The sequence below is a fragment of the Pavona decussata genome, unplaced genomic scaffold (assembly GCF_977016875.1).
Source record: "Pavona decussata unplaced genomic scaffold, jaPavDecu1.1 SCAFFOLD_260, whole genome shotgun sequence".
NCBI lineage: Eukaryota > Metazoa > Cnidaria > Anthozoa > Scleractinia > Agariciidae > Pavona > Pavona decussata.
Genome location: NW_028145663.1, coordinates 2,307,501 through 2,320,285, shown reverse-complemented (window position 1 = coordinate 2,320,285; position 12,785 = coordinate 2,307,501). Strand labels below are relative to the sequence as shown.

At 38.2% G+C, this 12,785-nt stretch overlaps 1 protein-coding gene and 1 non-coding gene across 4 annotated transcripts in view; both read right to left on the bottom strand.

Annotated features, from left to right (window-relative positions):
- Window positions 1–5,446: 5,446 nt before the first annotated feature.
- Trnal-cag (transfer RNA leucine (anticodon CAG)) lies at window positions 5,447–5,530 on the bottom strand. The gene has a single exon. It is a non-coding gene; the product is annotated as a tRNA-Leu (tRNA).
- A 3,825-nt stretch (window positions 5,531–9,355) lies between these two features.
- The window catches only part of LOC146456274 (uncharacterized), a 31,153-nt gene continuing 27,723 nt past the window's right edge, over window positions 9,356–12,785 (bottom strand). For all 3 annotated transcript variants that reach the window (XM_085093446.1, XM_085093445.1, XM_085093444.1), the window contains exon 2: window positions 9,356–12,785. This exon is cut by the window's right edge and continues 1,044 nt beyond it. In XM_085093446.1, the coding sequence (XP_084949572.1) occupies window positions 10,552–12,785 (2,234 nt within the window). In that variant the 3' untranslated portion in view covers window positions 9,356–10,551.

The following is a 12,785-nucleotide window of genomic DNA, read 5'->3' as shown; positions in this document are numbered from 1 at the left end:
TGATAATGATAATGATAATGATAATGATAATGATAATGATAATGATAATGATAATGATAATGATAATGATAATGATAATGATAATGATGATGATAATGATAATGATAATGATAATGATAATGATAATGATAATAATAATAATAACAACAATAAATAAACTGAAAACTGAACACAGTGGATAATGACGTTAAGTTCACTACCATCCACTCCTTAATGACCGTCTAACTTTTCTGTCACACTAGTTGTTGTTGTTGTTGTTGTTTTTCATTCGCTTGTCAGTTTAAGAAACTTGTCTGGATGGTGCAGGTATTTGTTTCATTCTCCTGGAGCGCTAGCTAGTTTGCTATAAGATCTACCAACATGAAATATTAGATACATTTAACATCGCGTTTGCGGCAAACGGTAAACGTCGGATTTTCGCTTCGCGCTGACGTTTTATCACAAGGAAAAACAATACATTGGAGGAGTAAAAAAAAAAAACAATCCACGCACTTGCCGCTGAGGTGAAACTACTACCCTTCACCTAGAAACGAAAACTGCAAAAGGAAAGAGTAAGGAAATCATAGTAGCAAGAGACTTTGTAGTAGTGATGCATATAATTGTATTGCAACTAAAAAAGCCACTGTCAACTTATCACACGATTACAATACTGTGAACTTAATTCCAATGCTAAAATCTAATGTTTCGGATAGTCTTACTTTCACAGTTCAGGCATTAAAAGTTATAAACCAATATGGTGGTGGTAGTTTGATGCTTTTTTAACAGCGCGCTATTAGACACATTGTAGAAGTTACATAACGTCCATACGTCATGGTAAAATGCTCGGGACAATACGTTTTCCTTACATGCAGGGTTGCAGAAATGGGTTCTCTATCCATACATCGATCAAGAGACTATGAGGTATCTTACCTCAGTCTCTTGATACATCTGATTGGCATTAAAAGATTTCAAAGATTAAAGAGAAAATAGGCAATTTTTTAAGTTATAACGGGCAATGAAAGAGAAATGATTCAGAGACCACATGGTCAAATGCCCTGGAGATTGTTCCATATTTTCCGGGCAAGCTTGGTTATTTACAAGGGTACGTTTTAAAATGCTAAATGCACCGTAGCTATTTTAATTCCAGATCGAGCTTAATGTTACCGACCTTTATTTATTTTTCTCGAACTACCGTATTAAGCGGTCACCCTCTATTAAGCGGTCAGTTGTCAAAATCCCGAAAATTACTTCCCTTAATTACTATATAATCTTGACCTCTATTAAGCGGTCGCGGTCACCCTATACTAAGTCCCAGTGAGCTGATTCTTTTGTCTTGACCTGTTTTAAGCGGTCATTTTGTAAAAGGAAACCACTTGAATATGGTAACAAATAGCGCGCCAGGCAATTGAGTTTCTAATGAGCTGCACAATCGTCGCGTTAATGTTTTACTAGTCCGTTTCAATACCATGCTTTCCTTTGTCATACCATTTTATCGCCGAACTTTCTTAACCAAGTAAGTGATGTATTCTGTGCAAACCTGTATTAAGCGGTCACTTAACCATTCCCCGAGGGTGACCGCTTAATACAGGTTCGACTGTAATAACTTGCTACTCAATATTTTCTCAAAAAAAGAAAACAAAAATCTCAAGCTGAAAAATACAAATCTGCCTTACTAATAAAACAATGATATCTTTTTTAATTAGATCTGTGTCCTTTCATTTCCTCTCTTAATTATTGTATTGTATTGTGTGAAAGATAAATATGCTCATGAATGGCTTTGAAATACATAATAAATTTCACTGCACAGGAAAAAGGTTGAAGAACTCGCTTTGTCTTCGTCAGTTTAGTTTTTCTCATACTGTCACTCAGAACTACAGAAAGATAGACTTTGGATAGAACGCGGATGCGAAAATTCCACATTCGTATGCACTCGTAATAAATGTTTTGAAAATATTTTGGAGTAAGATTTCCTTCAGCTTCTCACAACCGGAACGCACATATTACACGTCGTTTAATTTTGTCATGTCCTGAAGAGTAAAATTTGCAATGCACTGATGCAGTACGAAAAATGATTGAAACTCGAAGATAAATTACTATTTGAATGAAACCTATATGTTTCCCTCATTGTCTTTCTTGACAGGTGAAAAAAGTTTCAGCATCGAGTTTTCACGATTACGCGTATTTGAACAGCTGAATAAACTACTCAGACAAAATGAAAAATATCCGTTTGAACAGTTTTTGATCGCTGTTATATTAAGAATAAATACGGTTGAACTAGAGGGCTGAAAAATGACGTTTATCTTGATGTTTTGGATCTTGTACTGTCTTCAACAGGTCAGTATACAAAAGTAACTATTTTTCTTGTTACATACAGTGAATCTATGATCTAGGGAAAAATACAGTTTGCTTTACAGAGAGCAAATACGCGCATAAACATAAGAGAAAAAAAATGTTATAATTATCGACAATAGAAAAAAATTTAGTAATCAAGAGCCTGTATATATGTTGAAACCATCTCGAACCTTTTTTAAACTGAGCCTCATCGCAAGAACAAGTGCTGATCTCAGAAAATGAGTAAAAGCGTCGAGGAGGACGCGACTGCAAGAATCAGGGGTCGTAATTTTTCTCCTGTTCTTCAGGAACGGATCAAGGGAAGGAACCCCCCACTACGAGAACTTGAAGCTTGATCAATTTCTTATTTCCCCAATGCTCTTTGACCTTCCATAGGGTCCCATATCGCCTGTGGCTTGCCCCCCTCTCCCCTTTTCATTAAATCCTGGATCCGTCCTTGTTCTTTGTGCTAGGTAGAATAATGTAATTGAGTTCACATTTTGCTTGTAAAAATAAACTGAAATCGTGTACATGTGTGCATTTGATAAGCCTATTTATTAATTTGTTACATATCGGTTGCGCAATTTGAAATATATTTTTGTTCGTTGCGGGTTGTTCTATCCTCGTCCGAAGGATTGATAAAAATTCGGTTTTATGAATAATTAATGTAAATGCATACTTGTCAAAAATTTAATTACTAGAAAGCTTTTGTTATTATCTGTATGACTGTTACAAAAAACAATAGAAAAATTTTAATCGTGGTTGCAAACGATATATGGAAGACAGTGGAAGAAGGCCGGAAAATGCAACAGGGAAGTTGTGCTTAATGATCAGATTGTAGGTTTCGCTTTTGCCAGCAAGTGTTTCTCAAAGAACGACAATCATTCAGTTGTTACATCGCGTCTCAATACCGAAAATATGTCTGTCAGTAAGATATATTCTTTGATTTTATTTTTGTTTTATCCGTAGACCATTTTCATGGTAAGATCCTCGCACATTCCAGGTGAGCATAAAGTACGCTAGCAAAAGGCATCAATATTAAATTGAAATACTAATGCGTTATCTTACGCACAGAAAGAGTTATCAAAATAATAATTAAGTGAATTTTAGTGGATGTTTTTTTAAATAATTTATTATTACAGTCCAAACATCGTCGACAGACAGCTCATTTAAAAGGATACGATCTCTCCCAGGGTGGTGCCCTGAGCTACACACAGAACATCATTTTTAACCTCCCATGACAAAGCATCTCTCCTGACTGGACACTCAGTAATGTTATCAGTCTCACATCCGCATTACGCTTGTAGCCTCCCACAAGTGGACACCTGTCCTCACAAGCAATACATTTTTAATCTACCATAACAGGATACCTCTCCTAAGTGGACAATCATTCATGATCCTAGCCACGCAAACGTTTAACTAAACCTTCTCTATCAGGATACGTACGACCACTACGCTGGCATTAGACTGCAAAACAGTCGTATTTTTTGCGTTGGTTTGTCGTAGGAGTACGCGCGGTCTTCGATCGAAAGGTGTGGACCGAGTGTGAAAACGGAGAGTGGGACTGGGGAATCGTACACTTCATCAACGAACTGACCGTTCTGGCCAGTCAGTTCTCACTAATGGCAAACGCTCTAAGTCATGGTCCCAACTTCACACAAACGCTACCTTTAATTTTTTCTTCACCTCTTATAGAGCGTTTTCATTGTAGAGTCTACCGGCCATATTGGTTTACTGAAACAAAAGAAAGTATTTGCATAAAAATAGAGTTCAATTCCCAGACGTTTAGTTTGGGACACAAACATGGCCGTCATTTCTTTGATTTGGGACACCAACATGGCCGCAGTGACGTCATGTGAAAACACCCTATAAGTGGACACCTCTAGATCCCTTAAGCGGGCACGTATTCATGGTCACAGCATCACAAAAGCACTACATTTTCACCCACTGACAAATGGGCATTAACTGATGAGGGAGCCAATTCCTTATAAGCCCGGTGGCTTCCCTTGGGCTTCCTCGCCATTAGTGTTTAAATAATTAGGGTTTTTTTTGCATTTGTACCACTTATGGCAAAAGCAATAACCTGAAACTGAACTGGAACATTGGACATCCAACCATGTCTGTGAACCTCATTATGAAAGCGAGGCTAAGTGTAAAGCTTGTCGTATTAAAATAATTTTGTTTGGATATGAATGGAAACTAATTTTCACAATAAAAACTTTGCACTGAGCCTCGTTTTCATAATGAGATTCAAAGTAACTCGGAAATGGCCTGTATTCAAAACGACAAAAACTCAAATCCTGGTCGGAAAGAATTGTAAGTTATGCTAATGGTGATATATACCACAGCAAAACTCTCCTGGAAAGCTGAAATTCAAAATATCGCACTTCAGAGTTTCATCCATACACCGCTACAAAATTAGAACTTCTTGCAAGAATAATAACAGTATTACAGAATAGCACAACATATTAACCTTTATTTCATGACGGGCACGTTAAAATGTCAACCGAAGACTTTGATTCCAGTAGCCCTGTACCTTTCAAATGCTGTATTTTCACAGGACCCTGATAAACTGCACGTGCATTGCTTTTTAGGGTTAGGAGCATTGTTCAGTTGTTCGTTCTGTTGTCCTCTCGACCAATCATGTAAGACGTTACAAACGGTGCAAGCCACACTTTTGATTCTGGGAATGGCAGGGACAAAGTTTATATTCCTTTACTGAACTGAATATACCCTCAAATATTGACTATTTGTTTTGTTTCTTTCCGTGTTTTTGTACCCAGAATGCCCCGCGGTCGTGGATGTTGTCTTCATGATTGATTCATCCAATACAATGCAAAATAAGGAGTTTGAGGATACCAAACTTCTCATCCGAAGTTTTATTCCTTACCTTAACCCTAACCCTGAAGGTAAGAATGGTCTTCATTAGATCAACTTTTAAAACCCTTTTAGACGATCGACCTAATTTCGCAGCAGAATCATAAAATCAACGTAAAAGCCAATAATACTCTCTGAGCTTCAAAAGAGGAATTTTGTAAAAAAAAAAAAAAATAAAGCAAAGTAGCTGTCCAAACTCGATGCACTTACAGATTAAAATCCTGTCTTTGCCACCGATCAATAAAAATAATTCTTCTAGTGTCAGAAGTGGGATTCGAACCCACGCCTACAAGTGTAGACTGCGACCTGAACGCAGCGCCTTAGACCGCTCGGCCATCCTGACTTTGATAACAAAGTCAGTTCCGCCGTTCTTCGTTGTCTTAAAACATCCTACTTCTAATTATGGTACCTGTTCTTCCCGTTCAGAATTGTTCATTTTCAAGATTATATGTGGATTATAGAATATTGCAGTTTTCAGCAAATTAATTGGTTCCCTCGTCTAGGTATGAGGCATTTTGCCTTCAGTACTCTCTTTGGAAAGCTGCATTGTCAACGGAAATAGGAAAACGCTCTCATGCGGTCTTCAGTTGTTTTTATTTGTATTTACAATTGGCATTTTATCTTGTGGTTGATTACACTATCAAACAAGAATTTCGTTCAATCTCGACCTTCTTGCAGAAGCGATTCATCTTGTTCCAACAATATACATCATATCCAATCAATTCTCAATATGCTTGTACAGCCCACTTATCAATAAATGTGTTGTGGCGAATGAGAGGAGGGAGGCTGCAACTCCAAGACGATTCTTGCTCTTGCTCTTGAAGTAGTTGGCATCATCATCATCACTATTATCGTTATTTACCTTCCTCGTTTTTGTTACCTTTTCCTAAACATTAGTTTTACATAACTATGTAAATCATTTGGTAATATCCTAATTGATTTTCTAGGAATCAACGTGGCAATCCTGGAGTTGTCGAAAGCTGCGAGCGTCGCGCACTCCTTTAGAGATACACAGGACATCAGAACGATACAGAAGGCTTTGGATAATGTTATTCTAACGTCATTTGAAGCTAATATGATAATTGCGTTCAACGAGGCTCATCGACTGCTGAATCGCAAGAGAAAACACCGCATGGGTCGAGTGCTAGTTGTTGCTTCCAATGGCCGCTATGCATGTAAGGGAAAATATCAGGCATTTTGTTCCTATTACAATTACTATTCCTTTTTCAAAAACAAAAACAATGTTAAATTTAAAGAACCAAACGTTTTTGCTAACCGTACGTCACACAAACACAAAACTTTTTTTCAGTACGGTTAAGTTTATACTCAAATCTTTAAATATGGCAACGATATTTCGTAGGTTAATTACTGGTATAGCGGTATTTATGCTAGCATTTAACCCTATCGAGATCAAGCTGTTCTTTGTCTTCTGGAACCGCCCAGGGTGAGGGGAATCCGCTCCCCTCCATAATTTCACAGGTATAAAAGGTATGACAATGAGACTTGGACGAGAGAAAGTACGTCTAAAGATGCCTTTTTTGACGTCGCAACGCGAAGTGATAATGTCATATGACGTTGTAATGACATCATGATTGTCAAATGGTGGCCATCTTGGATCCGCCATGTTGGATATCTGGATTTCTAAAAAACTTAAGGAAAGCGCAGGAAATTAAGCGAAAAGTAATCAGAACCAATAAGGGAATACTAAAATGGACTAAAACATAATTACAGAAGGAGAAGTAAAGAAGTAAATGAACACCCCCGTTGACACCAACTTGTTTCCAGATAAATTTCCTAGTAAGTCCTTAAGTTTCAGGTCGTTTGTTCAAATATTAAAAAAAGTTATTCACCGCGGGCAGAATCCGCCCCGCCCGGTCCTGAGTTAGGGTTAAAAAGTTCAGGCTTCACAACCGCGGTGCCTGGAAACGAAGTTTTCAGGCTTTGGCGCTGGCCTAACTAATGTATGTTTGGGATTAGTTGTAGGATATTGTTTCAGACAATTTTGATCGAAATACATGTTCTGGTAAAAGCTTTTATTACACAGGCAGTCGCCCCTGGACATAAGCACGCCCTGTTGAACAATTGCCAGTATATTATTGTTAACTCTCCTTATAGCGAACTCCCTTGACACTGTTATTCAGTTGGTGTTCGTATAATAGCGAGAATCCGCAATAGTGAGGTACGATGAAATTGACCCGATTTCAAGTTGCAAAATGTCACTAAAGTGTTACGAGCCAAAAAGGAAAGAATATCAACGGCAAAGTCTTCACGAAGGCGCAAGTATTTCAAGAACATTAAAATAAAAAAAAAAAAACTAAATCAGCAGCAGAAATACTTTGAAGATCAGAACGGGCAGGAACCTTAGACGCATTGAATGACATGATACATTCATCTGTTTGACATAATTTCTGTCGATAAAATGGACAAACAGAAGAATCTAAATATGTCATTGTCCTAGGTGTCCGTTGTAACGAGAGCAAAACACTGAAAATGTTAGTTTGCGACCACATGGAGTGCCTGCCATTCCTTGGTAGCAGGAGTCCGTAATAGTGGAAGTTATTCTCATAGTTAGATTTCTTGTAGTTTCAGCCCGGGATCTAGCTCTTGTACCCAATTGTTGAGTGTCCTCAAGGTGGGATTTGACTTTATTACAATCAATAAATACTTCCGATTGCCTCTGATTGGTCAAAATACGTCACGTGAGACAGTATTCCAACAAACCTTATAATCTTCTTCTTCTTTTTTAGATCCAGTCATGGCTGTAAACATTGCTCAAACCCTAAAGGTTGATGGGATTGTTCTAATCAGCTTAGCACTCCGCTCTAATGAAAACAATATTCAGCTGGAAAAAATCGCTTCCTCTAAGAGTCACGTGGTTGTGACGTCATATCCAAGTGAGGATTCAAAGTTGAGTGGGATGATGTCCATGATTTGCGCAGGTAAAACGTTAATTTTAGTTAAAAATGTTATGGTTTACCATAATTAGAGAATTATACAACAATGGACCAATGGATCATTTCGTATAACTGCGAGGATCTTTCTTCTATTTGATCTTTCATCTGCATGCAGTTCAAATATATGTTTCATATATTTACATTATTTATTGGCAATCCTTCACGGGCATATTACGAACTCACAATATGACCAGCTCCCAGGCTTTCTTTTGGCAACTGCTTTAAGTTGCGTATAATTACGAGGATATTTCGTCTATTTGGACGATTTTCGAGTTGCTTTAAACCTCTTTGTAAAAGCGACCCTAAGTACAAAGGTTTTTTTTTTATGAAAATTAGTTTCGATTCAAAAGCAAACAAAAGTAATTTTCATATGAAAATCTTTGCACTTAGCCCCGCTTTCATGATGAGGTTCACAGCAACTCAGAAATGTCCTATTATTTCATTGAATCTTGTCGTAAATAGCCGCAACTTGGCAGCCATGTTGGATTTTTGTCTAAGGTACAGGTTACCCATACAGTCTTGCGACTTAAGATGTAAAATTAATACTGTTCTTTTAGTTGGCAGGAAATCGGAAGTTTTTCTCTCACGCTCAGATGAGAAGTCCGCACTCGCAGGCCACGTGATCGAGACATTGCATGCGGGGGATGACTTGTCTTGTGCCTTCAGCTGTCTTCATACAAGTAACTGTTACTCTTTCAACTTTAAACAGAGATCACAAGTCTGTGAGTTGAATCACTCTAACAAGTTAGCTTCTGCCGAAGATCTCGTTTTGGACATGGACTCCGTTTATTATGAGTTAGACTTTAAATATACTGAAGGATCCTGAATAGTAAACCTTTTGGTGCTCTATGTTATGTTAACCCGAATGCTTGGGAGTAATGGCTTTATCAAAGACTAGATTATAGGATAATGACATTTGCGATTTTCATTTGGCTTAGCGGCTATCGGATTCCAGGCAATATACCACGCCAAAGGAATTGGTGGCAATTTCGTCTTCTGATCGTACTTGCGAAATGAAATCGGCGGCACTATTACTAATACTATTTCTTGCATGGTTGTTTTAATAAAACAATTATTCTACTCGAGATTGTTTTTTGAAGATGCCTACAAAGATGCTATAAAATTTGTACTGCTGACGATTTTCACAATAAACAACTATTACTATTAGAATAATCAAACCAGCAAAAACTGAAACAGCTTTTTCAACAAGCAAATTTATTGGGTATAAGTGATAAAAAATAATAAATTCAGTACATGCTAGGTAGCTGTTACTGGTCGAGGTGGATATAAACCAGTATTTAGAAACTATATGTACACAATATTAACAGCGAAGTAAATTCCGATCTCCTGATTGAACATATTGGAATTGAATTCATTTTTTCAGTTCGGCGATAACATTACGAGCAACCTGTAGCTTTAATTTGTTCTCTTATAAAGTGATGAAATCTGTACAAGCATCCAAAAACATTTTTCCCATGCCACAACGAATACAGCCAATCAGAAAGCTAGAAACCCGTTGCATATTCTGCGGTATGCAACGTGTAGTATTCAAAGAAACAAATCCGGCGTTCCTTGCGGCCTACAGAGGCTTTTATACATTTAATGAGCAGCACCTATTTATATTCTTTTAATTTTTTTTATTAAAAATTATGTACTTTCAAGAAACGTTGTTAATTTGTTGAATATTTTTTCACTGATTTTATTTGTTGTTAAAGCACCAAAAAGTGACGTTTTGTTTTAATTCAACGAGCGGCATGGGATAAATTAGCTCTACAGAGCTTTCTAGTGGTATACCGTGAATATCCCACTCGTGACTTGATTTTTCTTTGTATACACACTCGCCTAAAGGAACTTGTGTATACTAAGAAAAAATCAAGTTACTCGTGACTTTTTTCACGGTATACCACTCGAAAGGATTGCACGACTAGTAAACAATACGTAAATAAATAATTCTTCACGAATAGCCGAGTGCAAGCTTCTTTACATTTAAATTTCATTGTAAGAGTAAAGATAGATAGACAAAAGAACGAGCAAGCAGTATCAAAGATAAGGAGAGAACGATTTCGGAAACTCGTTAATTCAGTTGTTTCAAATATCTGAGTTGGTGAGATTAGTTAAGAGCTAGTCATCCGGCTTAGTCATTACTTGTAAGTCTATTGACTAGTTATTAGTCATTCAGCCTAGAAAGCGGTCTTATTTTCACTTAAACAGGTCACAAATCATTACTGGGTTGTAGAATAAGGATTAAATAATATGTTTATCCCTTAAAGGTCCAGCAAAAACATGATGAAAATCTGTTTTTCCTTCAGCCGCACATAGATGAAAATGACAGTTATAAAAATTAAATCCACTTTTTGGTTTGCAGCAGTGACTATAATTGCCAGTGGTACAAACACGGTTATTCAAGTTGCTAGGCGACATCATGTATAGGCATATATCCTCGCTGGCCGTTAACAGGTAGCAAATGCCTTCTTTCGTCATCACTGTCGTTATCATATTCTACTGCATTCGTATTACTGCATTCTCCTCCATTTGTGCAGTCTGGATTACCATTACTATTCCGTCGGTTTCCATCCTTGTAAACAAGACGGTAAAGAATACCACCCAACAGAGCAACAAAAGCACATGTATTAATTGTGATCACAACCCAAACGAAAATACCGGCATGAGGGTTGTCTAGTGCAGCAAACCTCAACACCATAAAAGACATGGATAACACCAGCAAAACTATGGGCTCCCAGACATTTTCGCTAAAAAGGCCTTCCATTGTGTTCATGAGCTTCTTGTGTTTCCTTGAATGGTCTCTGTTACAGGAAACTCTATCGAAAGGCTGTAAACATAGGTGGATAATCGCCGATGTCATAAGAACAAGCCAAACCACAAACGTTTGTAGGGTGGATGATGTTGAAATCATGGACAATGCAGTGGCAAGAATCACGCGCCGGAAAAGCATAAAGATCTCGAAGTAAGACTGGTACTGAGCTTTGTAAGGTAAATAGACCGGTCCAAGCCACGCGTCAAGTTTCTCGCGATCTACAGGACTCATCGAGCTTCTCTTTGGAAAGAAACGAATCATCAGGGAGATGACAATCACTGGAAAGCCGATGACATAGAACACAACGGAGACAATGCCAAGTGCCATCAGTTGACTGTAAGTGTGAGAGGTGCATTCTATCCAAGGAGAGTTTGGCATATAAACAACATCACGATCGCTGTGGCAGGGGCGTAAAATGGATAGCGTCTGCTTCACAATGGGATAGTAGCTGAAGCTAAGGCAGAAGAAAGCACTTTGGCGGCATTTGAAATGAACATTTTCCATACGTCTTTCAGATGGACGAAACCACTCGTATGTCCGCATTAGGATGAAATACAGACCCACTAGTGTCAAACACACAACGGGAAGTAGAAGCAGAAAAGCAAACCTACCAACAGGGGTGAAAAGAGAAGGGAAATCACAAGAAAGAGAGGGAAAGTAGAGGTTCCAATAGCTACTCAAATAATTTTGAGCTGCGATAACTTTGTGAGGCCAAACGTTGACATTAGATACCATGAAATCCATGGTCTGTATATAAAATACCGCGATGCTGATGAGAGATCTGGCAGACTTTCCTCTGCTAGTCATACACAACACAAAGACAACAAGGTTTAATTTAAAAAGCCATGCAGGTAGAAATTCCAGCAGCATGAATAGTAACATGAGAAGAAAGTGAGCCGCGATAACAACAAACCACCTAATAGGTCGCAGGTTGAAATAAAAGTACGACCACAGCAAAGCGAGAAAGGACACAGCAAAGGCAGGGATAAACACGTAGTAATAAGTTAGACCACCTTTTTTGCATTGAAAGCACAGTCCGCCAAGTTTATAAAATCCTTCTTGACAACGAGAGCAAAATCTTCCTACGTTTCCTTGATGACAGATACAGGAATTATTGCACGTTGTCATCAGAAATGATACTGATCGTCTGCTAAGGGATGAGTGGATTTCCTTTGATGATGTATCCAGGCGACAAGTGCAGGAATCGGATGGATTGCACGCAGATGGTACTGGGCATTTGACCAGATGGGTGGCATTCATAGGATCGGGTGATGGCCAGTACCCTCTTGTTACCCTCATTAGGTTAGGGCGGAGATCGTCTGGTGTTTCAATAGCAGGGCGACTGCACGTCCCACCTTTCATGCACTTCTTGCACAGTCCGGTATCTCCGTAGAAGTCGTCATCGCAAACGCAATATTTGTACCCATAAAAGGTTGGATCAAAGTAAATGTGACCATTGTTAAATGATAATCTTCCATCAGGACAGGTGTAGTTGTCTGCCTGAGGTGGTCTGGTCATTTTTGAAAAGTCAGGAATAAAGAAGTTGGACGATCCTTTAGTTCCCTCTCGCATGAAAGGATTTCCAGAAATATTCAAATTTTGAAGGGAGATAAGACTTTGAATTCCTGCTGGAAGGCTACCGGACAGGTTATTTGATGAAACATCAAGATATGTCAAGATCGACGAATCTCCGCTTAAAAAAGGTATCGTGCCATAAAAACGATTGCCACGAAAATCGCAAGTGGATAGACCTAGGTAAAATAAATTTGAGAGTAGAAGACTTTTGATGTCACAGAAGCTTACATTCAAGAAAACTACACTTGTGAAAA